The 27403-nt window shown below is 40.4% G+C and overlaps 1 protein-coding gene across 1 annotated transcript; it reads right to left on the bottom strand.

Annotated features, from left to right (window-relative positions):
- On the bottom strand, positions 1-27346 carry LOC115429976 (uncharacterized). The gene is made up of 11 exons (XM_030149830.1): positions 24881-27346; positions 16782-16981; positions 15137-15259; positions 12438-12567; positions 12102-12283; positions 11437-11556; positions 9572-9676; positions 9336-9481; positions 5493-5550; positions 4120-4362; positions 1-866 (listed from the first exon to the last, which is right to left on the bottom strand). The coding sequence occupies exons 1-11, from the start codon at positions 27327-27329 to the stop codon at positions 747-749; spliced, it is 3876 nt and encodes a 1291-aa protein (XP_030005690.1). The 5' UTR covers positions 27330-27346; the 3' UTR covers positions 1-746.
- Between the last annotated feature and the right edge of the window lie 57 nt (positions 27347-27403).

The raw sequence follows: 27403 nt of genomic DNA, 5'->3' as shown, positions 1-27403 counted from the left end.
TGATGTGTAAAATCTTTATTATGTGCACAGAACTGTTTCAGGGTTCAGTGGATGATCCCAGTGGTCCCTTCCAACACCACATATGCACTGGACAGGGTGAAACCGGCTTCGTTTGGACCCTTAACAGTGACAAGAGGCACCACTACATTTGCACAACATTTACACCAGAGAAATGCACCCCCCCCCTCCACCTCCCCCCACGACACCCACGGTAAAGTTAAAGCCCAGAACAGGATCCAAATGTTCTTCCACATTCATAAACCGGATGAGAGGAAGAAACATCTACGGTTTGAAAACAGAATCATCCAGCTGGACTAAAGTATTCTCTAATTCATGACAGGAATGTACACTGGGAGAAAAAATGTGGAAGCAGTGCATGAAACGCAAAATTCATATTTGGCAACACAAAAATGAAAAATGGAAATACTGATGCTACATAGAGTTGGAGTAATTACAAACGTCACATGAGAATGTTGAACCACGACTTCAAACTAAAAAGTAAGACTTTTCCTTTGACAAAAATGTCTTTTCTTTGAATGTACACGAGCTGTGTGTGTGTGTGTGTGTGTGTGGGTGTGAGTGTGTGTGTGTAACTGGAGGCTGGATGAACATTAGTTTCTGTTGGAATGTAGACTCAGGCTCATCACAAAGACGACCCCGAGCTAAAAGAAGCCGAATCTTGACAGTTTGACGTTGGACGACCACATCCGTCCGACTCTCCATTAACGGTCCTGAAGGGGCGTGGCTTACATGGCGACCTTGGCGACCTGCTCTTCCAGTCTGGCGATTCGACGGTCTTGAAGGATGACACGGTCCCTGAGTGACTTGAACTCTCGGAGTACTTCTTCCAGTTTATCCTCCATTTTCTAAACAAAAACGGAAAGACTTCATTTGAAAAATATCACTTTATAACTTTAACTCTAACTAATGTAACACTGCTGCATTAAAATACCTAAAAACTATTGGCCTAAAACCAAAGCAGTAACTGTTAAAGTGTCATTTAACTTGACTTCCTCCCAGAACAGGAGGATTTTAGGACTAATAATAATCATGAGTTAAAAGAACTGAACAGGAATGGGATTTGACAGATGACGTGAACAGGTGACGCTTTGATCCAGGAAATGCAGGCCCAAGCCCCGCCCCTCTGAACTCTTATTGGTCTGTTGGATATAATTCTAGGTTTAATTCTGAGCTGTTGTCTATGATGTTCTGGTAAAATGATGCTTTATCTACTTTTATATCTGTTCAGTGTTAATATTGACAGTAGTATTCAGTCTATAGTGTTAATATTCATGAAGCTGAATAAATAAATGCACTGGATGTTTTCATGACTTTTTTCTGTCTGGATATTATTTCCAGGTAACAGACTCAACCCCCCGGCCCCCAACCCAGAGCTCGACATTTAATCCACAGCAACTGTAATCAGTTCCTCAATGGCATTCATTTATTAAAACATTTTTTTTCCGGAATGAGATGATTAGAAATGACAAATTTTTTATGGATGATTTTTCTTTTTTGACTGATTTCTCTGAACTTTATAACGACAGAGTACCACAATGGTAGGGAAATGGGGGGGGGTTGAAAAAGATTTACCCAAAACATGAATAAATACATACGCCTTCACTTTAAGTCCGAGTGATGTAGAACACTTGCCTCTATATCTGTGCCAAGTTTCAGTAAACTGAAGCAAAACTAATGTTTTTATCAGCATTTGAAATGTGACCCATGATAAGGAAATGGATTTTTTTTTTAAATAATAAAAAATTTGAACTTTGACCAACTTTTCCCAAACTGTAATCACATCTATTCTGGGTCACTGGTACTCTATAAACCCAATTAGGTCTGAATTCAACCAATAGATTTTCTGCTGAAGTACAAACAAACAAACAAACAAACAGAACCAAAAACACTAGCCCATGTCTTCCCTACCGGGGGGTTTCAAGTATAAGCTAAACACAGAGACCATCAGTCAAATAAACTGAATAAATTTAATTTCTGCATCACCAAATCATAACAAAAGTTCTGTCATCACACTTTACATTTAAACCTTTAAGACTCAGACCTACTTCAGCGTCAGTTCCCAAATGAAATTTTCTCTTTATTTAACTTTTCTTTGATTTATTACATGTATTATAATATTATCCTCAGTATTTTTTTTTAAGTGAGAATTGTGTATTGTCCTATATTTAATTCACTGATCATGTCCTAAAGCTGTCAGTACAGAGTTAATGACATTATATTATGTATGAACGTGTAAAATGATGTTTCATAACAGTAAAAAGTTGATAAATTAAAGGAGAACACACAGTTTTATCCTAAAATTGAAGGTACTTGGTGTTCTTCAGACACACTGGAACCAAACAGACACAGACTAAAATAAAACTGGACCTGGAGTCGACCTGAGAACACCTGGAACTGACTTTAGAACACAAAGGGTTAGATTTAGACAGGTGTCAGCTTTGAGGAAGGAGTTTTGGATGCAGGGGAGATTAAATATAAGTAAATCACATCAGAGTTAGAATTAAAAACACTTTCAAACACTGAAACTTAAATCCAAGCCCTTTCCAGACCTTAAAAACACATCACTGAAATTCAAGTATTATCAAGGGTTTCAAGGACCCATACAGACCCTGAACTGAACCACTTCAACTACTTTCTTTTATTTCTGTTTTGACCAACAGCTCCACAGCAGCTTTCATTCCATGCTGTGTTTAAGGTTTCCACATGTTTTAGTTTTTTCCACAGGTTTTCTGGAACTGTTTTTCTGATCTCCTTAAAAACGTAGCAGGCTTCTTCTCTGCGCTCTAACTGTACCGAAAACACACTGCATGACCCAAATACCCAAGTATGTGCTGATCCACAACTTCTGTGAATTGTTCCAACCATAATAATCACTGTGAACGATGGAGTCCAAACGTTGGCACCAAACGCTGGAAAACTCTGAAGGTTCTGTGTCATTTAATTTTCATTTAGGTCCAGATCCAGTGGTTCCACATGGACCCACGTCCTGTCCAACAGTGCCTGTGTTTAAACTCAATAACTGATCTGTTTAATACATGTATGAATAGGTCTGAGGAAGTACTGTCACATGACACATGGCACAACTGACACAAAGAACATTGATGGGTAAAAATACTGAAATTCCTATGGAGAGAAATTTGTTTCTTTATTCATCAATTAAGAAAAAGAACAGATTTGCAACCAAAAAAGAGATCTGAGAACAAAAGACAGTAAGTGGCAATAAAAAAAAGGATAATTTTGCTTATAAATCACTCCACTTTGCTTGTGAGTTAAAAACTTTTGCTTGTGAATTAAACTGCACTTAATGGGCGGGGCCTATGCTGATGGATGAGAGAAGAGTTTCTATTGGTGGGTTTAACCTGGCTCCAGCGCCGGCTCCAGCGCCGGCTCCAGCTTCCACATTAAACCCAGTTCTCTGTTGTGTTTGTTACTGGGAGGTCAGTTGATAGTCTGTTGCTTTTTGAAATTGAAATGTATCTCATAAGTAATAGATTACACTAAATAGTGTCGGCTACAGCCTGTACATTCACAGCCTGAGCAGAGTATTGCCACTTACTGTCTTTTGTTCTCAAATCTCTTTTTTTAATTGCAAATCCATTCTTTTTGATTGATGAATAAAACAAATTTCTCTCCATAAATTCCTGCTGTGTGACATGGGGCCTTTGGAACGGCCCCAGGAGAAAAGGCTGCAGAATCAGAGTCATCTTTTAAATAATTTCTTAAAACACATTTTTAGAGACTTGCCTTTATGTGATGTCTCTTTTTAATGTTGAGAATTTAATTTGACCCTGTTTTGGTTTTTCCATTTATATTGACATACATGTTGTTTTATTCCATTCCTTCATTTTGCATTGATCTGACATCATCGTGTTCTGTTATTTCTGCCCTTTCCACTACGATACATTCACAGTTAGTCATGATTTCGTGTTGCTGTACTTATCTCTTTTATTGTGTTGTGTTCTATGTTTTTATTCTGCTGTTGTGCCCTTTTGCTTTGTCTGTCAAAGCACTTTGTAAACTCAGTTTTTAAAGGTGCTATTATTGTCATTATTATTATTATTATTACTATAACAGACACACACAGACGTTCAGACTCACTGCTGACGGCTGAACAGGTGTATGCTTCTGGACAGTGGGGGGGTGTTCTGCTTTCGTGGTGGGCTTGGTCTCCAGGACGTTCGTCTTGACCACTTTAAGGTCCCGGTTCTTTGTGGACACGTATCCGTCTTTGAGTGAGATCAGGATGGGGCCACCGTTCTTCCCAGAAAACCACTCCTCTGCCTCCAGAGCCGGATCTGGACCTGCTGTGTCCGGGTACAGGTCGTCCTGGAACAGGTCCGACTGTCCACGCACATGTAGGACACAGAGGACACATGAGGGACAGAGGAAACATGTAGGACACAGAGGACACATGAGGGACAGAGGAAACATGTAGGACACAGAGGACACATGAGGGACAGAGGAAACATGAGGGACAGAAGAAAGGACAGAGGAAACATGAGGGACAGAGGAAACATGAGGGACAGAAGAAAGGACAGAGGAAACATGAGGGACAGAGGAAACATGTAGGACACAGAGGACACATGAGGGACAGAGGAAAGGACAGAGGAAGCATGAGGGACAGAGGAAACATGTAGGACAGAAGAAACATGTAAGACAGAGGAAACATGTAGGACAGAGGAAACATGAGAAACAGAGGAAACATGTGGGACAGAGGAGACATGAGGGACAGAAGAAAGGACAGAGGACACATGTAGAACAGAGGACACATGAGGGACAGAGGAAACATGTAGGACAGACGAAACATGTAGGACAGAGAACAAGAGGGGCAGAGGAGACATGAGGGACAGAAGAAAGGACAGAGGACACATGTAGAACAGAAGACACATGAAGGACAGAGGAAACATGAGAGAGAGAGGAAATATGTAAGAGAGGAAACATGTAGGACAGAGGAAACATGCGGGACAGAGGAAACATGCGGGACAGAGAAAACATGTAGGACAAAGGAAACATGTAAGAGAGGAAACATGTAGGACAGAGGAAACGTATAAGAGAGGAAACATGTAGGACAGAGGAAACATGTAAGAGAGGAAACATGTAGGACAGAGGAAACATGTAAGAGAGGAAACATGTAGGACAGAGGGCACATGTAGGACAGAGGAAACATGTAGGACAAAGGAAACATGTAAGAGAGGAAACATGTAGGACAGAGGAAACATATAAGAGACGAAACATGTAGGACAGAGGAAACATGTAAGAGAGGAAACATGTAGGACAGAGGAAACATGTAAGAGAGGAAACATGTAGGACAGAGGGCACATGTAGGACAGAGGAAACATATAAGAGAGGAAACATGTGGGACAGAGGAAACATATAAGAGAGGAAACATGTGGGACAAAGGACAGGTCATTGGAGGGAGGAGCAGACTGTAATAGACTCAGAGGACTTTTCAGTCTGGACGGTGGACGTACCTTACGTGGGACAGTCATGATGATGGGTTCACATTTCCTCTCATGTAGTTTGTAAAACCTACAGACACAGAGGACACCACTGTTACCAACACAAACGCTGAAACATCTACCAGGTAGAGTTTCACAAACCAACTCCTAACGTTTCACTTACACACAAATATCTGAACGTGATGAAAACTGCATTTTTACAAAAGTAATCAGCAATAATAACAGTCTTAATTGTAATTAACTGAGACCTTTGAAGTCCATAATAACCAGAATAAAGGGGTTTACACTTGTATTATTATTGTCTTGTACTAGTGGCACTGTACCCGTGGTGCCATTGTGCGATAGCATAAGTAGAACTTGTCTGCCACCATTATCCATTTGTAAAGTACCATTTAATCATGCATTGTGCAGGTAATAATTTGAGCCAACATGTGAAGCATGAAGGGAAGAGCATGTATTTGTTTGGCCTGTCAAGCATGATTACATTCATACAGCAGTAGTGAACTGCAGCCTTCACATTGTACCATCGTCTGCTAGCAGTAGAAATGTTTATGTTTATGCATTTGGCAGACGCTTTTTTCCAAAGCGACTTACAGGGGAAAACCAATTAAATCACTCAATCAATCAAATTTTTATTTATATAGCGCCAGATCACAAAAAAGTTATCTCTTGACATTTTATATATAGAGTTGGTCAAAACCAGACTCTAAGTCAATTTACAGAAACCCAACAGAATCCTCCAGGAGCAAACACTTGTGACTGGTGACAGTGGCGAGGAAAAACTTCCCTTTAACAGCAGAAACCTCGAGCAGACCCAGACTCCTGGAGGATGGCCGTCTGCCTTGACCAGTTGGGGTTAAAGAGAGAGAGTAGAGAAGGGGAAAAAGAGAGAGCGATAGGGATAGAGACTGGGGGAGAGGGGGAGAAGGGGGGAGTAGGGGGAGACACATGGAGGCGGTTGAGGATAAGTGAGTGGTGATGATGAGGGCAGGGAAGAGGCCGGACCACCGCAGCAGGTCCAGAGATAATCGCGAAAGAATCTGTGGTTATCCTGGGAAAAACCTTATTAGAATATTTAAAATGGAATGTTTGAAAGTGCTAGGATAGGAGGTGCTCTCGGAAGAGCTGGGTCTTCAGGAGCTTCTTGAAGATAGGCAGGGATGACTCTGTTCTTGTAGCACTTGGTAGAGCGTTCCACCAACGTGGAACGACCCATGAAAAGAGCCTGGATTGTCTTGTACAAGGTCTGGGGACCACCAGACTACGTTCCCCAGACGAGCGGAGTGGTCGTGGGGCGACATAAGCTTTTATTAGTGCACCTAAGTAGACAGGAGCAGACCCACTGAGAATTTTGTAGGCTAGGATTAAAGATTTGAATTTGATGCGGGCAGCTATGGGTAACCAGTGTAACTCAATGAGTAAGGGGGTGACATGTGCCCTTTTAGGCTGATTGAAGACCAGACGCGCTGCTGCATTCTGGACCATCTGTAGTGGTTTGACAACACAAGCTGGGAGGCCCGTTAGAAGAGCATTGCAGTAGTCAAGACGGGAGATAACCATAGTCTGCACCAGGAGCTGTGTGGCCTGTTCGGTTAGGTATGGCCTGATCTTTCTTAGGTTGAACAGAGTGAAACGGCATGATCGGGTGACAGAGGCAACGTGATCCGTGAAGGTCAACTGATTATCAATCATGACTCCCAAGTTACGTACTACACTGGTAGGAGCCAGAGGTATGGAGTCAATAGTGATGGAGATGTCCTGCTGTATGGTTGGCTTAGCTGGGAAGACCAGCAGTTCAGTTTTGGACAGGTTCAGCTGAAGGTGATGGGCTTTCATCCATGCAGATATGTCAGAGAGACAATCTGAGATCCGCACTAAGACTGTGGAGTCATCAGGTGGGAATGACAGATAGAGCTGGGTATCGTCAGCATAGCAATGATATGAGAAGCCGTGTGAGTGGATGATCTGACCAAGTGAGGTGGTGTATATGGCAAAAAGGAGGGGGCCCAACACAGAGCCTTGGGGGACCCCTGTGGTGAGGCGGTGAACTGCAGAAATGTCATGAACGGCAGCATAACCACTTCCGAAAATGGAGTATGGCGGCAGGGATGAAGAATTCAAAGTAGAGAGAGGCTAAAATCACCCAGCATACCTCACAACATTTGAATACGGACATAAAATTGTGCCTAGTAGATATTCAGGTAATGTTTCTATTTATTTGGTGAGTTTGGGGGCGATCGGGTCTGTGAAGGCTGTGGAAAATCTGTGCAAACGCCCTCCTGTGCTGCAACATCGATGGGACACAGAACGTGTATTATATAGTAGGATTTCTGTCAGGGTTCGTACACATTTTTCAAGATTAAATTCCCTTTTAAGGATCATTTCCACCTTATCTCTGGGCTCTAATCTATATCTACATGAATACATAAACTCAGGTTTATTATTGTCACTTTTATCTCATTGATGTTCATTATATTATGTATAAACATCTAATATTATGTTTCATAACAGTAAAAACTTGATACATTACAGGAGAACACACAGTTTTATCCTAAAAAGTGAAGGTTCTTGGTGTTCTTCAGACACACTGGAACCAAACAGACACAGACAAAAATAAAACTGGACCTGGAGTCGACCTGAGAACACCTGGAACTGACTTTAGGACACAAAGGGTTAGATTTAGACCGGTGTCACCTCTGAGGAAGGAGCTTTGGATGGAGGGACGACTAATTATAAAGACATAAATAAATAAATCACAGTTAGAATTACAAACACTTTCCAGACCTTGAAAACACAATGTTGAAATTCAAGCATTTTCAAGGATTTCAAGCACTAATATGAACCCTGTTCCACGGTTATCGTTAACGAAAACTAACGAAATGACGAAAACTAGAATTGAAAAAACATTTTTGTTAACAAATAAATACAAAACTATAACTAAAAGAAAAACCGAAAACTAACTGAAACTGTATTGTGTGTTTACAAAACTAACTAAAACGGATAAAAATTATGGATAAAATCCCCTTCGTTTTCATCTTTGTCAATGTCAGATTGATACGAAATCGATTTATTTTGCTCTAGCAATTTTAGCCGGTGGCACAATACGGTACTTCACGGTGCGTCACTTCTCGTCACTTGTCATTTAGAGTCGTCTTCTTGTCCTAACTCTACCTGGAAACATGGAGACTAAAGTTGGGAGAAAGCAGCAGAGTCCTGGATAGGATTTATTTGAATACGACGGTGAAGAAGAGAAAAGATACGACAAAACTAAAATTAATACTAAAACTAAACTAAAACTAAGTATTTAGAAAAAAATGAAAACTAATAAAAACTAGCAAACCTGCTCTAAAAACAAATTAAAACTAACTGAATTAGAGAAAAAAAAAGTCAAAACTAAATAAAACTAAACTATAATGAAAAATCCAAAACTATTATAACCTTGCCCTGTTCTCTATAATAAAGCACAGAGTTAACAGTATCACTTACATTTGTGATCATATGACAAAAAATATCATCAGCTTTTTTCTGTATCGACTAATATTAACATTCATAAAAATATGAAATATAATAATAACAACATGTTTGAATAGACTCCACTGGACAAACTTTAACACAGAAAATTAACAAGGTGAAGGGTTTTCATTCCCTCACTGTAATGACAGATGTCATACTGTGTATTTAACCCTGACATCCATCATGTGTTCAGTGTGTGACTGTTCCTCTGAACTAAATATAGTCACCTACTGTCCCCTTTAGTTGGAGTCTGCTCTAAACAGTTTTCATGTTCAGTTTATCTCTGTAACGATGAACAAAATGGATACTAGTTTAACTGTCTGTGACGGTGACGGCTGGTACCTTGCTATTTCACATTTGTTGACGTCCAGGCCTCGTTTGGGCATGTATCCCATCCCCCTCTGCGGCTCCTTGGTAGAAAACGTGCTGAGGTAGTGAACGTACGGCGCCTCATCTGTGATCTCAAAGTAGCGGATGCTGCTGTCACCCTGAGAACACACATCATCCATCCAAGACTCAGAGCTGGAACTGAGCACACAAACAGTCCAACAGATGTGTGTGTGTGTGTGTGTACTCACCTTCCCACACAGGTACACGACACTGGTGTCAGGGTCGTAGAATGGCAGCAGGACTCCATTACTAGTGTCCATTTCCTGAACACATATGGGCTCATCCATGTTGTCCTGGAAAACAAAATGGAACTGTTGAAGAGTCTGAAACTGGAGACGCTTTATTTAAAACCTCACATAAACTATCATCTGTATGAGCTACTGATGATGTGTTTGAAGAAAAGAGAGAGAGAGAGAGAGAGAGAGAGAGAGAGAGAGAGAGAGAGAGAGAGAGAGAGAGAGAGAGAGAGAGAGAGAGAGAGAGAGAGAGAGAGAGAGAGAGAGTAGGATGAAAAAACAAACCACAGTGAATATTCTGTCCTCAGTAACAGCTGTTTGGATGTGGTGGAGGAGGAAGATGACAGGTTTGTTTTTAGTCAGACTTTAGGTTCCACCTGTAGAGGGATCACATCATGTTCCCGTTATGAGTCCTATCAGCTGTTTATCCAGGTTTGTCAGATAACAGAGGTTGACTCCGCCCCCTACTGTCTGACAAACTGTGGAGGACAGCACCCAGGTGTAGAAATTTAAGTCTTTTATCTGTTTGACAAAAACTAACAGGACATCTTTGTACTCAGTGGACAGAATGAACCTGATCAGATTATGTTTGAACTCAGACCACTCTGACACCTCGTCTCCTACAGATCAGACATGTGTTTTCTGGACAAATTAATAAAAACAATAATAACAATAATAATAACAATAATAATAATAATAAATTGCATTTATAAAGCACTTTTCATTCAGCTGAATCTCTAAATGCTAAATTAAAATGAAAACAAGGTGAAAAAGTAGGCAGAGCTTAATAATAGCCCTGCCCCTTCACACAACACTTTACCCCTCCTACTCACAGATATCCCGCCCACTCAGGGATTCATTTCAAGTCTTAACTTTCAATCTTTTCAAATTTGTATCAAAAATCTGTAAAAATGCAAACATTGGGACAAAGGCATATGTAAATAATGTGTGTGGAATATGTAAAGGATCGGCTGATTAGTGTCTGAACAGAACAGAAGGGCAGGGGTATGAGAACACAAACCAAAGTTCAAACATCCAAAGTCCTAGAGCTCATTCTGTAAAAACATTCTTGGTATTATTGCAGGGGCGTCAAACTCCGGTCCTCGAGGGCCAGTATCCTGCATGTTTTAGGTATTACCCTGCTCCATCACACCTGGAAGCCACTGAATCATTATCAGGCTTCTGCAGGGCATGATGATGAGCTGATCATTAATTGGACCAGGTGTGCTGGAAGAGGGAAACATCTAAAACAGGCAGGATACCGGCCCTCAAGGACCGGAGTTTGACACCCCTTATTTAGAGTTACACTTTTTAAATTAGGACATTCTATCGTTCAGCTACTGTTTTTCTGATCCACTTCATTGATGATCTATTCTGAACTTAAAACAGTTCATTTCACTAAACAGTGATGAGTTTCCATCTGTAACTATTAAATTCCATTCCACTTTTCCAAACCTTTCAATGATTTTAATTAATTTCATGACTTTTCCAGGTTTTTTCATGACAGCAGGTAACCTGCTCTTTCATTTGTTTTTTATCTATAAGTTACATATTCTTTACAAATATTCAGAAAAACTGTTTGACCTTTAAGTTTGACAGCTGTGACTTATTTCACTCAAATGTTTGGTGGAAATAAAACCCCATTTGTGAATGTGTCGTATGTCTGTGTTCTACTAAATAAACCAAAACCCTTCACACTAAAGACATTTTCCAGGCCTTGAAATGAACATTTTCCAAACTCCATGACTTTTCCAGGTTTTTGTAGGATCCCTGGTTTTCCAAAGGACAGTTGAATAAGATCCACTCTGGGGACATACACTTTTCCACAAGGCTAGCTGGCGCTCACTCATGCGGCTGAACCCTGTAGTGAAAATATTCCCGTCTGCTAAAAAGATGGCTCTCATAGGTCGCGCTCCCTCGTGGGCTTTGTCCTTTTCCTGAAAACAGACACACATTTGTTACACACGGAATGGTTACGCTACATTGGTGTAGAGGTGGGCGATATGGAAAATATATCATGATTTTTTAAAAATAAAATCACAATCTCTGTTTTACTACGATTCTTTCCATTGAGCTTTGAGACTAGAGCAGGTTGACTACTGGAAGAGTCTTTGAACCCCTGGTTTTCAACTGGTCTGAAGGAGCCTTTGGAACAGGAACACATTTGGACTAATGTTTTCAATCAAAAATGATGAAGTGAGTTGGAGGTACTTGGATAAAAAGAGTCTATTTCAGGGGTACTCTGCTGTAAAAAGTCTATTTCTGGGGTACTCCGCTGTAAAAATTCTATTTCAGGGGTACTCTGCTGTAAAAAATCTATTTCAGGGGGTACTCCACTGTAAAAAGTTGGAGAACCACTGCTGTAGATGATTCTATCGTCTCTGTTTTGTCAGATCATCGATATGTTCTAACTCTTCATGATCTAATATCGTCATATCACACACCCCTACACTGTCATATGCACTACAGGGCTTCCACTCACCGTTACAACCTTTTTTTTACGGGGGTCAATGACCCGGACCTTCTTGTCCTTACAGGCGGTGCAGAGGAGGCTGCCGTTCCGACTCCAGCTGACACTGAAGATAACATCTGGGTGCATGTCCTCCAGGTTGATCATGGCTTGACCAGTGCCCACATTCCAAATGATGATCTGGTTATCACATCCTACACACACACACACACACACACACACACACAGACACACACACACACCATCCAAGTCCATTTTCAACACTTTACATCTACTAGTGTACAGATGTGCCTGTGCAGATGTGCCTGTGCAGATGTGCTTGTACAGATGTGCAGTGGTGGAGTTTACCTGCACTGAGGAGAACATTCCTGGCTGTGGGATGCCAGGACACGATGCCCACCCTCTTGGAGTGTCCTTCTAACACAACCACAGGTTCTGACAGAGGGGTCTCCAGCCCATTCTCAGGAATCTGCCAAACCTGAATCAGAAGAACAAAGTATTTATGGTAAAGAGCGCATGAAGAGAAACCACAACAAACTGACAGATTTTCAGCTCCACTACAGCATTAATGACACCGGTCTACAATTTATTATAAATGATTTGCTTCAGATTAAATGTGTTAAATGTTCCATATTTTAATCAGATTAATTGTTAAACTAATGACCAAAGTGCTGTTTTGCTGCTGTTTTCCAGGTATATGATGTCCACATATATGTTGGTTTGTGTCCATTTATCCAATAGATGTATAAATGTTCTACTGATAGAACCTGTACAGTCCATGTATTGTCATGTGCAGAAAGTGTTTGAAGTAGATCTGGTTGATCTGACACTAATATTCCTTTGGACTTAAACCCATTCTATCATTAATTCACAGACTCTATCTGTGAAACAACAAACAGCATTTAGGACTGGATTAGTCTGGACCAGAGACTCACACCTGGTCCAATGTCACTACTGTTATTTGACCTGTAGACCAGTGTTATAAACCCGCAGACTTCTGTACTGTAGCCAAGTCTGTGCAAAGGTTATGTTAAAAAAACTGAACTAAACTGGATGTTTTTATAAACACACCATACCAAATGTAAAGTACTGGTGTATGGAACTAGAGCACAGGTGTCAAACATGTAGCCCATGGGCCAAAACCGGCCCGCCAAAGGGTCCAATCTGACCCATGACATGAATTGAACTTATAAATAATGACTCCAAATATTCTTTTTGGTTTAGTGTGGAAAAAAAACCCATTATTACGCCTATGAATAATGAGAATTTCTTTTTTTTTTTGTTTTTTTAATGCATAAAATTTAAGTAAATTTTAATATTTACAGTCTATCTTTAAACAATAAAATGTGAATAACCTGAACAAATATGAACAACGTGAAATATCTAAAGAAAATTAGGTGTAATTTTAACAATATTCTGCCTGTTACTAAATGGTTTATACCTTTGTAGATCTGATCCATACATGCACATGTAGAAATGAGAATATTCTGCAGAATATTGTTAAAATTGCACTTAATTTTCTTAAGAAATTACTTCTGTTTTCTCTGATTATTCACATCTTTTTTGTTTGGATAGTTTGTAAATGTAAATATTTTCATAATTTAATGGGGTTTTTTTGCACTAAAACAAAGAGAAAAGTTTGGATTTGCCATTATTTAAGGCTATTATGCTAATATTTTACTGGTCCGGCCCAGATGTGGACCCTGAACTAAAATGAGTTTAACAGCCCTGACTGTTCCTCTGAACCTTTTTCAAACCTAATGGAAGAAGACATTCCCACTTCTGACACATGAAGAAGGAGGCTGTAAAAGTGGATCAGTTGTATAAGGTCAGTTGTGCCAAAATGAAATCACTCACTAGTTTATTTTGTGCTTCTACAGCATATAAATTAAAGTAGAGTATGTGTGATGAATGTTTTTAAAGTTACTTGAATGTTTGTGTTTGTAACATGTTAGTGACATGTCTATAATGAAGCGGTGCTGATCAGAGTTATATTCAGATGGACTTTATCATGTAGTTCATTTGTATAATCATCATAAAGGCAAAACACTGGGATGTAAATGCAATTTCTGCCTTTCATTTTTACACAGACCAGAGTGAACATAACAGTGTTTCATAGGTGGCGTTCACATAAGAGTTTCACCAGACGAAAATGAGGAGGCGGGACGGCAGCGATGGAGAATATAATAAACCTAAACTATGGGATGGAAACAGTAGTAATGATGCTATAACTGTGTGTAGAGTTACAGCTTTTTTGTCAACACATGTCCATATGGTTATGAATGTAACCATGACGATGTGTAGTGTAAATGATGTAATTAAAAATGTCTGCACTTTCCATAACTGATTTTTTTTCACTGAAAGCAGAATATAACAGAATGTGTAAAATGTTCAATGTTATATTTGTCAGTTCCAGATGCCTGCTATTAAATGTGTCGGTGTGTTTGTAGATCCACTGTGTTCTGCCATTTATAATGTACATGTGTCAATGATAAACTGACGTATATTATTGTTAAAATTGTACTTAGATTGTTCATAGATTTTCAAGTTATTCGTATTTTTTGTGAAAGGATAGCTCTAAGTGTAAACATTTTTATTATGTCATTTTATTTTTTTTTAACTAAAACAACTAGAAACATTTGTAGTTGTCATTATTAATAGTTAACTGTGTTATTATTTTACTGGTCCAGCCTCCATGAGATCATGTGTGTCTGTACGCTGAACCTGAAATAAACCCATGTTCTAAATTAAAAGCTTGAGCTCATCCTTTTATCATTTCTGGATGATTGTTCATTTAACCTAAACGAATAAATGTATTTTTAAATGGTACGACGTTTGTTTGATTTTGTTTTATAAATAGTGACTAAAGCAGTGTACGACAAGTTCGCATTTTCAACAGAATAAAAGCTAAACTTAAGTGGAGTCATACTTGCACAGGGGGAGTTTTCCCATAAAATACCATGACATGTTCTGTGTCAAATCAGGAGCTGAAGGTTTCATGTGAACCCAACACCTCATGACCGTTCTGAGGGGAACCATGTCCTTACCATGACGGTGCAGTCCTCTGAGCCGCTGGCAATAACAAGGTCATTGTGAGGACACCAGTCGATGTCCAACACTGGACCCGTGTGTCCACATACTGTAGGGTAGACCTTGTCTATACGTCCAGTCTGGAAGACAAACACAAGAGACAGTGAAGACAGTGAAGTGTAGGACGGCAGTAAAGTCCTGTCAGCTGACATATGAAAATGACAGACGGACGGACAGAGCTGCTTTGACTATCTGACACTACATCAGTTACATGGTCAAACTGTTCCATGACACTCATCACTCTGACTGTTCTCACTCTTTCCCATGAATCTGCATCTCACTGACATAACGGCTGTGTGCCTTTATTAAGGCGGTACAATGTAAAAAATCTGAATCTGACCAAGTGTATTTTTCTCATTTCTAGTCCAAATATCTCATCACACTTAAAATCGGACAGAATCACCTAAAGAGGAACTTTTCAGTGAGATATAAGAACTGATTTATAGACAATAGATCTGGAAAATCTGATGTCAACAAATCTGAACAAGATCATTTTCATTTGTTCAATTGGCAGATTTGTTTTTGCTTTATTCAAGATTTTTTTTTGCTTAATTCAATATTTTTTTTTGCTTAATTCAATATTTTTTTTAACTTAATTCAAGATTTTTTGTGCTTAATTCAATATTTTTTTTTTGCTTAATTCAATATTTTTTTTTTTAACTTAATTCAAGATTTTTTGTGCTTAATTCAATATTTTTTTTTTTTACTTAATTCAAGATTTTTTGTGCTTAATTCAATATATATATTTTTTTACTTAATTCAAGATTTTTTTGTGCTTAATTCAAGACTTTTTGCTCAATTCAAGATTTTTTTTGTGTGTAAATCAAGATTTTATTTGCTTAATTCAAGAATTTTTTTTTTACTTAATTCAAGATATTTTTAAATGAATTCAAGATTTTTTTTTACTTAGTTCAAGATTTTTTTTTGCTTAATTCAAGATTTTGTTTTTGTTTCATTTAAGATTTTTTTTTACTTAAGTCAAGATTTTTTTGTATAATTCAAGATTTTTTTTGTGTAATTCAAGATTTTTGCTTAATTAAAGATTTATTTTCTTAATTCAAACACAAAAAATCTTCCAATGGAACAAGTGAAAATGATCTTGGTCAGATTTGTTGAAATCCGATTTTCCAGATCTATTGTCTATAAATCAGTTCTTATATCTCACTGAAAAGTTCCTTTTTAGGTGATTCTGTCTGATTTTAAGTGTGATGAGATATTTGGACTAGAAATGAGAAAAATACACTTGGTCAGATTTAGATTTTTTACAGTGTACGGTCAAAAATGTCAAGGACATGAACGGTCAGAATATCTCTGCTCTTGGTTTTATTAGATCAGCCTTGAAGGTTCCACAGTGGACGACTGAGCGTATCGATAACATTCCACCCTGGACCCTGGTATCAAAAGTTTCCAGATTCAGGCACTCTAGGCACCGTTTCCATGTTAACAGAAGGCTAATCCGCGATGAAATCTTCCTGGAGTCGACTGAATCCTATGCCGTGTAAACGGCCCCTAAACTAAACCCTATGAACACCACAGGAAACCCTCAAAGGTGGACTTCATCCCTTTACCTAGAGCAGGGGAAGTGGTAGGCGTGTCACTCACTTTAGTTAAGGGGAGGACCAGGAAGGCTCCTCCCCCACTGGCCTCTATGATGATGGCAACAAACTTGGGGTTGACGGCGCAGAAGGAACTGTCCCATGTCACCCTGGACACACGGATGTCATCGTAGCACTGGTCGTTCCTCACAGCTTGACCAAAGACGTGACGGAACTTGCTCTGTCGCACAACTCGTCGCAACATATCTGCAGGAAGACGGAGGAAGAAGAAGGTTTAGCATTAGTTGGAAACAGAGTTCACATGTTTCTGCAAAGGTCCATATTGAGTACTCGTCTCAGTGGCGCTGCACCAGACAAACATTTATGCAGAAGGTTTAAAGAACAGCAGTAGGACTTTAACTGTGATCAGAGTCTAACACTAAGATATCAGGGAAAATATATGGACGCTCTAAGGAATGGTGTTAAGGGTGTATTCACATCTGGACAGGCCTTTGGTCCAATTAGTCGGTTTGGATTGGACAAAAAAGTCATGTGTGGGGGCTGTTCTAGACTCATATATGTAGACGCACTGTTAAGTATAATAATAATAATAATATTTGTTCTAGACTCATATATGTAAATGCGCTATTAACGTTAATAATATTTGTTCAGACTCATATATGTAAATGCACTATTAACTTTAATATTTGTTCTAGACTCATATATGTAAATGCACTATTAACTTTAATATTTGTTCTAGACTCATATATGTAAATGCACTATTAACTTTAATAATAATATTTGTTCACTCATATATGTAAATGCACTATTAACTTTAATAATAACATTTGTTCACTCATATGTAAATGCACTATTTACTTTATTAATAATATTTGTTCCAGATTCATATATGTAAAAGAAGGCATGTTTTGGACATTTGAATAAAGTCAATAAAACGATGTTCATTTTCAGTCCCCATGTCAGACAGCAGGAAATGATGTATTTTTACCCATAAATGTTATTTCTGCCAGTTGTTCCATGTATCATGTATCATGTGACAGTACTTACTCAGACCTATTCATACATGTATTAAACAGATCAGTTATTGAGTTTAAACACAGACACTACTGAACGGGACATGGGTCCATGTGGAACCACTGGATCTGGACCACATATGGATGACTGGACAGGACGTTTGTCATGACTGAAAACAGTCCCCCTGGTTCTTTGTCCTTTTGCAGCAGAAACATCCCTCTGCTTCTGTAAACACTCATCATCATGCCTGGACACCACACAGTTAACATCTGACCAGAACAGGATGTTCCCTTTGCCAATATCAGTGCATCATTCAAAAGGACTTTCTACTACTTATGCATCTACACTGTGAGCGGCTTCATCTCGTACAGGCCTTCGGTGATGTAAAGGACAACATGCTGCACCCTGTCACCACCCAGTGCACAGCAGGACGTGCAGAGCATCCCTGTGGTGCCTCTGGTGTGGACCCAGAGCTGCTGGGCCACGGGGGTGTTGGTACAGGCGGAGGTTTTACAGCAGATGAAAAAGGAGGAACTCAGTGGGTTTGATTCATACGTGTGTGTGAAGCCCTGCACTGTCTGACAGTCACATCCAGATCATAGATGAGCCAACACTGCCCATGCATCACACAGTCTCTGCTCAGTGTTCAGGAACCCGTCTGTGCAGTCTGTAGCATCATGCTCCAGACGGCTACATCTGCTAACACTAGACAATAACCCATGGCTAACGTTAGCTTATTACCACATCAGCCCACGGCGTTCCCCCTCATCTATATTTATCACAAGGCATTAAAATAAGCCGCCAGTGTGTGTTTACAGAATAAGTCTGTCTGTACTTTCATTCAGAACAGTTAAGGTTGAACTGGAGGCTAAAGGTTCAGGCTACACACCGCTAAGCTAACATTAGCTACCGTTACCGAAAGGAGGGGTGGATGGAGTGCACGATTGTGTCGGTGGGTACACCCAGATGTGACTGTCCCGAAAACACAACACAGACAGCGGGCTTATGGTCACAGCGGAGGAAACACATACTGCGGGTTAAATATAAAACTATAAAAGTGGAATTAGTCCAATATTTCTGTCGGCTGTAATAGTGTGTGTAGTTCCGCCGCACTGCTCCGACAGCTGTGCCGGGGCTGGTCCCGTTCCAGTCCGGCTGAAACATAGACGGAGGAAGGACAAGGCAGCTGAGGCATGGATGATACACAAATCTACTGATATATATGTGTGTGATGCCAATGCAGGGCCCAGGTACAGGAGTTCTTAACTGAATAACAGTGAGCCCATGCGTCCTAACCGCAGCTAGCCCTGCTGTTAGCCTAGCTGCTAACGTTCGCTGCTGCAGCGGGACCTGCTGTTAGCCTAGCTGCTAACGTTAGCTGCGGTGCGACCCGCTGTTAGCCTAGCTGCTAACGTTAGCTGCGGTGCGACCCGCGGTTAGCCTAGCTGCTAACGTTAGCTGCGGTGGACTGCCGCCAGCTGACGCAAGTGCAGATATTTCCACCCAAGGTTTTTGGCTGCTCCCAGTCTCAAACCTCACCCAGCGACATAAATGGATGCTGCAAAGCCCGGAGCAGAGGAGCACATGCAAAATGCACACAAGAAAGAGACTTTTCAAGATTCCTTACCTCTTCAATCTATGCAAGAGTTTTAGTACGCACGGGGGTAATCAATCACAACACATGAATGTGGTAGTTTAGGCGCGCCCTTATCCTGCAGGACGGTCCTCTGTTATCCCTGGGCTCCAAAAAAAAAAAAAAAAAAAAAAACCGCTTCACCGCTGTGCTGTTATTTGTCCTCCTTCTACATAAACCTGTGTTCGGACTCTGTTAAATTCAGGATGTGTTTGGATGCAGGTTTATAAATAGCGCATCTCCTGCCGCTCCTCACCTGCGGAAGACGACAAATCGCCTATTCTCATCGTTATTAAATTCAATAGGATACGTTGACGACCGGCTACAGCACATGCGCACATCAGACGTCAGGCTGCATTTCCTAAGGCTGTGGATGGGGATAGGGCTGCAGGGATGTTGACGGTTCTTCATATATCATCATATGCAAATAGTTTCTTTTCTTTCTAAGTGGGTTGTTTTTGTTCTGCTGTGCATAAGACAGTATTTTGGAGGCAGCAGCATCCTTTGTGTTAGGGTCCCTCCCCCTCCTCTGCTCTGTCCCATCCTTTCCTCACACAATGAAGGCAAGAAACCCCCCCGCCCCATTAACTGCCTTAGTCCACAACCATGAATGAAAGGTTCCAGTCTGAACGGGCCATCAGATACCTATTACCCATTTCAGAGTTCTGGTCCAGATCCAGCCAAAGTCATCATCGGTGTCATAATTTAAAGTTCTGTCTATCATTTATCAAATAGGCTCATTTTTAGCTTCAGAACTCTATTTATGGAGCTGTTTATAAAATTTCAGTGTCGCTTGTAGAAAAAAACATGTAATTGATATAAAATGAAACTTAAGAAGGACAAAACTATGTAAATGTACTATTAACTTTAATGATAGGATTTGTTGTCGTATCAGTGATATTTTCAGTCTGTGAATCTGTTGAACTAATTATTCAACAGTACATGAATATCCAGAGGTTCCACTGGTCTACCTGCCACATAAACCAGAATAAAAGGAGTTCAACTTGACCTACGTTCAGCTACTAAAAAAGATTAAATCAAGTAATGGTTGGCTCAAGTTATCAAGATACGGTAATAAGACAAATATTGAAATTCTATAGAAGTAATAACAGAGTGATTATTAAGGATATGTTTGTGTCTGAGCTACAGGTTCAGACTACAAACATTAGTGGAACGTAGAACAGAGTCATTTGTGCTAATGTTCTGTTAGAACATGTCCTCTGACATATTAGACACTCTGGTCCAGTTCATAAACCCCCACCAGCACTGATCTGTGTCACATGGAGCAGCTTTTATCAGTGTCAGTGTGAGATACTGGGATCCAGTGGTCTCACACGTTTGACCTGAGGATCCACAGATGGAACCAGAGATGGAACCAAACTGTGGAAACAATGCAGACCAGAGCCAGACCAAACAGAACCATGTACAGACTGAAGAACTAGGCTTTAGGGGATGGTTCAGTTTGGATTTTCTAAACCATTTAGTTCACATCAGTCATCAGACTCCTTTAGTTTAATCCTTGCCAGGGCAGAACTGGGACACAACTGATGTTTGATACCACAGATTTAATTTCCGATCCAATACTGGGTAAAATTCAGGCAGGTATCAGTGATACTGATCTGATACCGATACTTTGTGCAAATACACTTAATGTCTGGAAAATCTAAATCATAACTTCAGAGAGAATACAAGACATGAGAGTAATTATGGTTTAATTATTAAGAACTATTATAAAAATGAAAACTTTCATATTAATTCACGTTACATGAATATGTTAACATGAAACATGTAAATACTGAACATATAACACTTCAGCAAAACCATCTAACATGGACACTTTGATTCATTCACTAGTTTATGTTCAGGAACAATAACATATTGACTATTTTAACCTTTAGTCTGTTCTGCTTTCTGCTCTGAACCTCTCTTTGAACAGACTCTCTGTAAGGGCTGACGCAGTACACACTTACCCAGGTGGAAGAACAAGTAGTTCCACCAGCCAGGGATCATTTGGACCAGATCCCAATAGTTTAGATACTTTCCACCGTGTTCCTGATATACATGACCTCAAATGACCCAAGTATCAAAAGGATCAATATTTTGATTTGTGAATTGATTTTAGAGCGTAAACATCTGGTATCAGAGATATCGATATTTCTGTATCAATCTGCACATCATTTATCAACATGTCTTTGAGTACTTAGAAAAGCGCTATATAAAACCGATGTATTATTATTATTATTATTATTATTATTGTTGTTGTTGTTGTTGTTATTATGTCTAAAACTGTGTCATTAAATATCTTAGAAACATGAGCCAATCATCAGTTTGATCATTTGTTTTCCAGTTCATCTTATCAAAATAAGATTTAGACAATTTTAACTTGGAAGCCAACAATTTCCAAAAATTTGTCGACCTGTGCTATCAGTCATTTTACAGAATGTCCACTTTTGTCCAGAATGAACCTTTTGGTTTCTTGTTCCTTGTAAAATGACTCCTGTCAGTGTTTTACTGTACCATATATTTGCATATTTTCTGTGTTTAGAATTAATTTCTCTGCCGCATTCATGTGAACTTTACTGCTTTACTTAGTTAATGCTCAGTTAATTTGAGCTCATTTACATGTTGTTGATACTGTAATCTACAGTAATCCATACACATGTACTTATTTACCGTAAGTATGTAAACTTGGTACATGTGCTGAGTAACTGAGTTAAAGCAGACCTCTTCAGATGCAGTCTACCTATGACTAAATCCTATCAGTTAATTACTATGGATGAACTCGTAACTGTTCACTAACTCATGTCCATGACCACAGACTGAGAAAACAGTTAGAAAAAAAACATACAAAGCTGAAGGATGAGTGTTCTTCAAGAATCCTAGTTAGTAGTGATTCCTTTTATACATACTGTTTTTCCTACATAGTTTAAAAACAGATCATTCTCAGTCAAATAAAGACAATTATAATCAAATGTGGCCTTAAGAAGCTACTCTGTACTTAGAATGTGTAAAACTACAACAAATCAATTATAACATTAGTTGCTAATTATAAAAATAATGAGGTAAAGAGGTATTTCTGTACTTCTTGACCTCACTTCTACGGTCAAGAGGCAGAGCTTATATCTGTATGAGGCAGGAGGACATTCTAGACAGACTGAGAGTGAGCCGACCAAGATAGACTCTGAAACTGAAACCTAGGGGTCAGTTGGAGCTTCTGTCTGACTGTGACCTGCATGGGTTTGAACTGGGGAGAAAAGCAGTGGTTGACTATGGATTTGAGAAACAAAAGTCGAACTTACAATGGGAACAAGAGAAAATTTAGTTACAGATGAACCTGGAGAAAGGATGAGCTATGACACTGAGAGAGAAAAGCAGCTGGTTGAACAAATGAAAGAGGAGCTTCAGCAAAACAAGTTAACTTTCATTAAAGAGCGGAAACTGGAGTCTGGATGTATCTGTTTACTCGAGGATAGTGCCAAGGTTTAACGAGCAGGATCTGGACACTTTCATTTCATTATTTGAAGGTGTTGGTTAGACACGGAGGACTGTTGTGCTTCAGTGTGTGCTGACAGGCAGGGCTCAACTGGCCTATTCAACACTCAGAGATGAAGATTGTGAAATGTGTGCAAAGGTTAAGCTAGCAGCTATGAAGGCGTACAAGCTAGTTCCTGAAGCACATAGGCAGAAGTTCAGAAACTGGGGAAAGGGGAAGCTCATGTTGAATTTGCTACAGATCTTTAGAACCATTTTAATGGGTGGTGCATGGCAGCTAACACTGAGTCTTTGGACAAACTGAAAGAATTGAGCAATTCAAAGAATCTGTGTCCAAACATATTGTCACCTACGTTGATGAAAAGAAAGTTTACAAAGTATCACAGGCTGCAGTCTCAGCTGCTGAATACTTATTGATTATAAGAGTCATTCTATAATTCTATTGTAGTTTTTCAGCAGGGAAACAATCTGACCCTTCACAACAGTTGTGCCATTAATGCAAGGCCAAAGGTCACTGGAAAGATGAGTGTCCTGTTCTTCAGTCGAAAAATAAGATGAAATTTGCAGATGCCAAACCTGTGGTTTTGGTGGGGCCTTGTCAGAGGGCATACAGCCCTTTAAAATCAACATGTTCAGAAACCAGAACTTCATTCTATACCTGCAGATTTTCTACCTTTTGTTAGTGAAGGGAATGTTTCTTTAGTAGGTGGTGCTAAAGTCCAGGTTAAGATCCTTTGGGACACCTCATCTTCAAATTTCTTTATTGTAGAATCTGTTCTGCTACTTTCAAAAGCCTCAGATACAGGTGATAGTGTGTTAGCAGAAGGTTTTGGTTTGACTGTTCTGACTGTTCCTTTGCAGAGAGGGGTTCTTGAATGTGATCTGTTTAGCACAGAAATGGCTATGGGGGTGTGTCCTGCTCTGCCAGTGGAAACAGTGGACATTATTTTGGGAAAGGCTTTGGCTGTTAGCTGTATCTGGCCAGAACGTTTGGAAAAAACAGGAGCATGAGCACCAACATTGGCAGTCTGTCTGTCTTTGTCTTAGCCTCATTATTGGCCACTGTACACGCCCTCTTAAGGGGGAGGGTGTCATGGCTGTTTATTTTCCTGTCTCTCTAGTTGCTCTTCCTCTAGGTTCTGCAGGTGCTGGGTCTCCAACAATTACCAGGGGCGGGTCTATAAAGCCTGAGAGGGTTTCAGTGTCTGTCTTCCTGTTCATTTATGCTGCGTTTCCACTGCGTTGTACCGGCTCGACTTGACTCGACTAGGCTCGGCCTTTTTGTGTTTCCATTACGAAAAAGGACCTGGAATCTGGTACCCGGTACTAGTTTTTTGGTATCACCTCCGCCGAGGTTCCAAGTGATACTAAACTGTGATGTATAAACACTGCAGACCACTGATTGGTCAGACAGTTTTCTCTGTGACCCACCGTTTTACAAAAAACAGATGCGGAAGTTGACAGTAAATATAGTGGTACATTAATCCACATGATAACAGACCAAAACTACACCATGGTCGGTCGAGGAGATTCAGTCTTTGGTGGCTGACGTAAAAATTCAGATGAGACAACACGCGACGACCGAGTTTATCAGCAACTCTCTGAACAGACGACATGGAAATAATGCGCCACATCGCTATGACATCCAGGTACTGTAAAGTCAGTAGTATCCTGTCATGGAAACGGTCTCCAGGAATACCGAGCCGAGCCAAGTCGAGCTGGTTCCATGTAGTGTAAACGCGGCATTAGGCTGTTTCCACACAGTCCAAACCTATTGTGTTTTTGTTATTTCACTTTGGTCTTCATCTGGTCAGGCATGATGATTAGTTTTGCTTGTCATTGGGTAGAATTATTTTGGACCTTTGGATAATTTACAGTAAAGTTTGGTTAATCATTCTTGGTATGTTTGATTCCTTTTTTGTTATGGTCTTGGGCCAGGCCATGACAAATATATAGCACATACAGTGTGCAGTTACTGTAGCCCTGATAAAATACAGGGTACTTACCTTTCTTTGGAGGTGCTTGAACTTCTTGTGGTCTCTCTTTGGATTTCTTTGGGGTGTCAAAAGTGTTCTTCATTTGAGATACTTTCATGCTTGAACTGTGTTCAGCAACACGAAGAGGAGCTTTGGCCCCTTCAGGTTTCACCCAGCTTTGACATCTGTGTATTTGATTGGTTTCCTTGACTATTTCAGCCACTGGTTTGTAGCACACCGTCTCACAATCAGCCCTTGTGTCTCTATCAATATTATGGTCTGTTACTTCTTTGCAGGTGCCAGGTTTGAGACTCTTTTCATATGTTGCTTGTGTATTGACTTTGTTGTTAAGATCAGGGTAGTTTTCTCTTGTCTCTGAAAAAGCAGGTTTTGACATTTCTATCTCATTGCCTGATGTGACCTCAGGTATGTGAAGCGTCTCTGTGGAGGACAATTTATGCTGGGACTTTTTTGCAAGAGGAGGAAGGTTTTTACCCCTTGATCTTCTCTCCAAGAAGACTGCCCTCTGCAACATGTCCAAGTGTTCTGGGTCTTTATCTCCTGAAAGGGCTGCCATTCGTGCACAGTAGTCAAAGTCAATCATGTCTCCATATTGCTCATCTATTTGTCCAAGTGAAAGACGTTCCCTGGGGTTTAGGTCAGCTGATAACTGCCGTATGTTGGGTGGTATGATGCAAGGTCCCCTTTCGTCCCACAGCAAGCACATATCCTGATTTAATACTGTATTGCGTAGAGGGTCTTTCCCAAAATGAAAGGTGTGTCTCCGTTTGACCTTCTCCTCAGAGTGCAGATGATCTTTGTTCCGTCTTTGTACCTCATTTGACATTAATTGTGCAGTTTTGAGCTTAATAAATGGATTTTTAGGTTTTTTGGGAACAGGAGGCGGTGGACCTTTCACCTTTCCTTTTGGCATCACTTTTTCTGTAGTGGCCACTCCGTCTCTCTCAGGGTTGACAACATGAGGCTCAGGCTGTGATGGAGCTGATGGGTCTTTCTTGGGCAACATATGAGTTAAAGGTGGAGGGGTGATGACAGCAGAAAAGCAAACAGGTGTGCTCTCCTTCTTTAAGCTCGCAGTCTGTATATTTCCATCGCGGCACTCATTCTCTGGCAGCGGAGGGCAAAGGATTGAATCGCATTGTCTCAGTGAAAATGGGGGATTGTCTTGCAGTTGTGGTATGTCGCTGCTAGAGGGCTCAGTTGAGGTGGTGAAAGCTTGGCTCTCCTCTTTCTTGGCACCTAAACTAATATGATTTACTTCAGCCCTTTTAGAGACAGCATCAGCAAACCTGTTTGGCTCTTTTGTTATTTGTGCAGTAAATCCCAACTTGTAATCCTCCCTACCTTGGTTTTCACTTGAAGGGTTGAGCTCTTCTAATCCTGGTTGGTGCTTTGACCTCTCTCTCTCCTCCCCAGACTCCTCAGCTATAATCAACTGGTTTGCCTCATGGAGCACTCCTTCATATTCGTTGCTGCTTTTTTCTATTTTCACCACCCTATTATCATTCATTGTTGACAGGTGTTCCTCCTTTTTACAAGTAGGAGCTTTCCTCCAGCTCTGCTCATTCATACTTTCCTGTCTCTCTTCTCCTCTCTCAGTTGTCTCAGCTTGGACAGCTCCAACATTACCGACTCGTTTTAGCTGACACCTGCTGCCTGTCACTTCAGCCAAATGTCGACCCATTTCCATCTCCGAACAGACGGTGGGTGAAGTCTTTGCATTCGCTTCCACATGGTCTGTCGACTTACTTCTGCTTGTTTCATGAAGGGAAGTTTCGGGAAGGTTATCGTCATCGAAGTCTTTGCCAGCTCTTCTGATGGACGACTGAGGATTCTGTGCTTCTGTCCTGTCTCCTAAAATGGCCTCATTTTCCCCATCAGATGTCATCCAAGTCCCATCTTTTTCAAGCACAACAAAGTCCTCATTCTCAGGATCACATGAGTGTGTCAGACCTAGGAGTTGAGCGTTGTCTTCAGATTTCTTCCTGTTCCTCTCCTCGTCCATCGCTGTAGTCTTGGTGCAGGCTGCAGCCTTTGCTTTAGTTGTTCCTTGTTTCTTTATTGTCAGTTCAGAGTTTTTCCCAGTGTCTTTTAGGCTCAGGACAGTTTTCAACTCCTCTACAGTTCCAGTGACACACTGACTCTGTCTGTCTCCACCCTCCTTCTGTCTCCTGGTGCTTACAGCGTGCACTGACTGACACTCAGACCTGACTGGTTGCCCACTTTGGGGGTCTGTACGTGCAGAAGTGACTGTGAGCTTGTGTGCATGCCCAGTGGCTGATCTGCTGACACTGATCCCACTAATCCCACCAGCACTCTGAGGGGTCGCCAAACCGCCATCATCCTGATCTCTGACATCTGCCTCTGTCTCTTGCATCGCTCCGGTGTGCTCAGGCCAAACTAAATTATCCAGTGAGTCTTCATCCTTCTCTGATATCTTCTCCAGCTTCTGGCCCATAGCTGCTGTTCTGTCCTACCCAGAATAAAACACAGGAGGCAAATGTCAGGCCACACTGCAAAAAAGGAAGATCT

Source organism: Sphaeramia orbicularis, chromosome 12, assembly GCF_902148855.1.
Source record: "Sphaeramia orbicularis chromosome 12, fSphaOr1.1, whole genome shotgun sequence".
Lineage (NCBI taxonomy): Eukaryota > Metazoa > Chordata > Actinopteri > Kurtiformes > Apogonidae > Sphaeramia > Sphaeramia orbicularis.
This window is presented reverse-complemented; position numbering and strand designations above follow the sequence as displayed.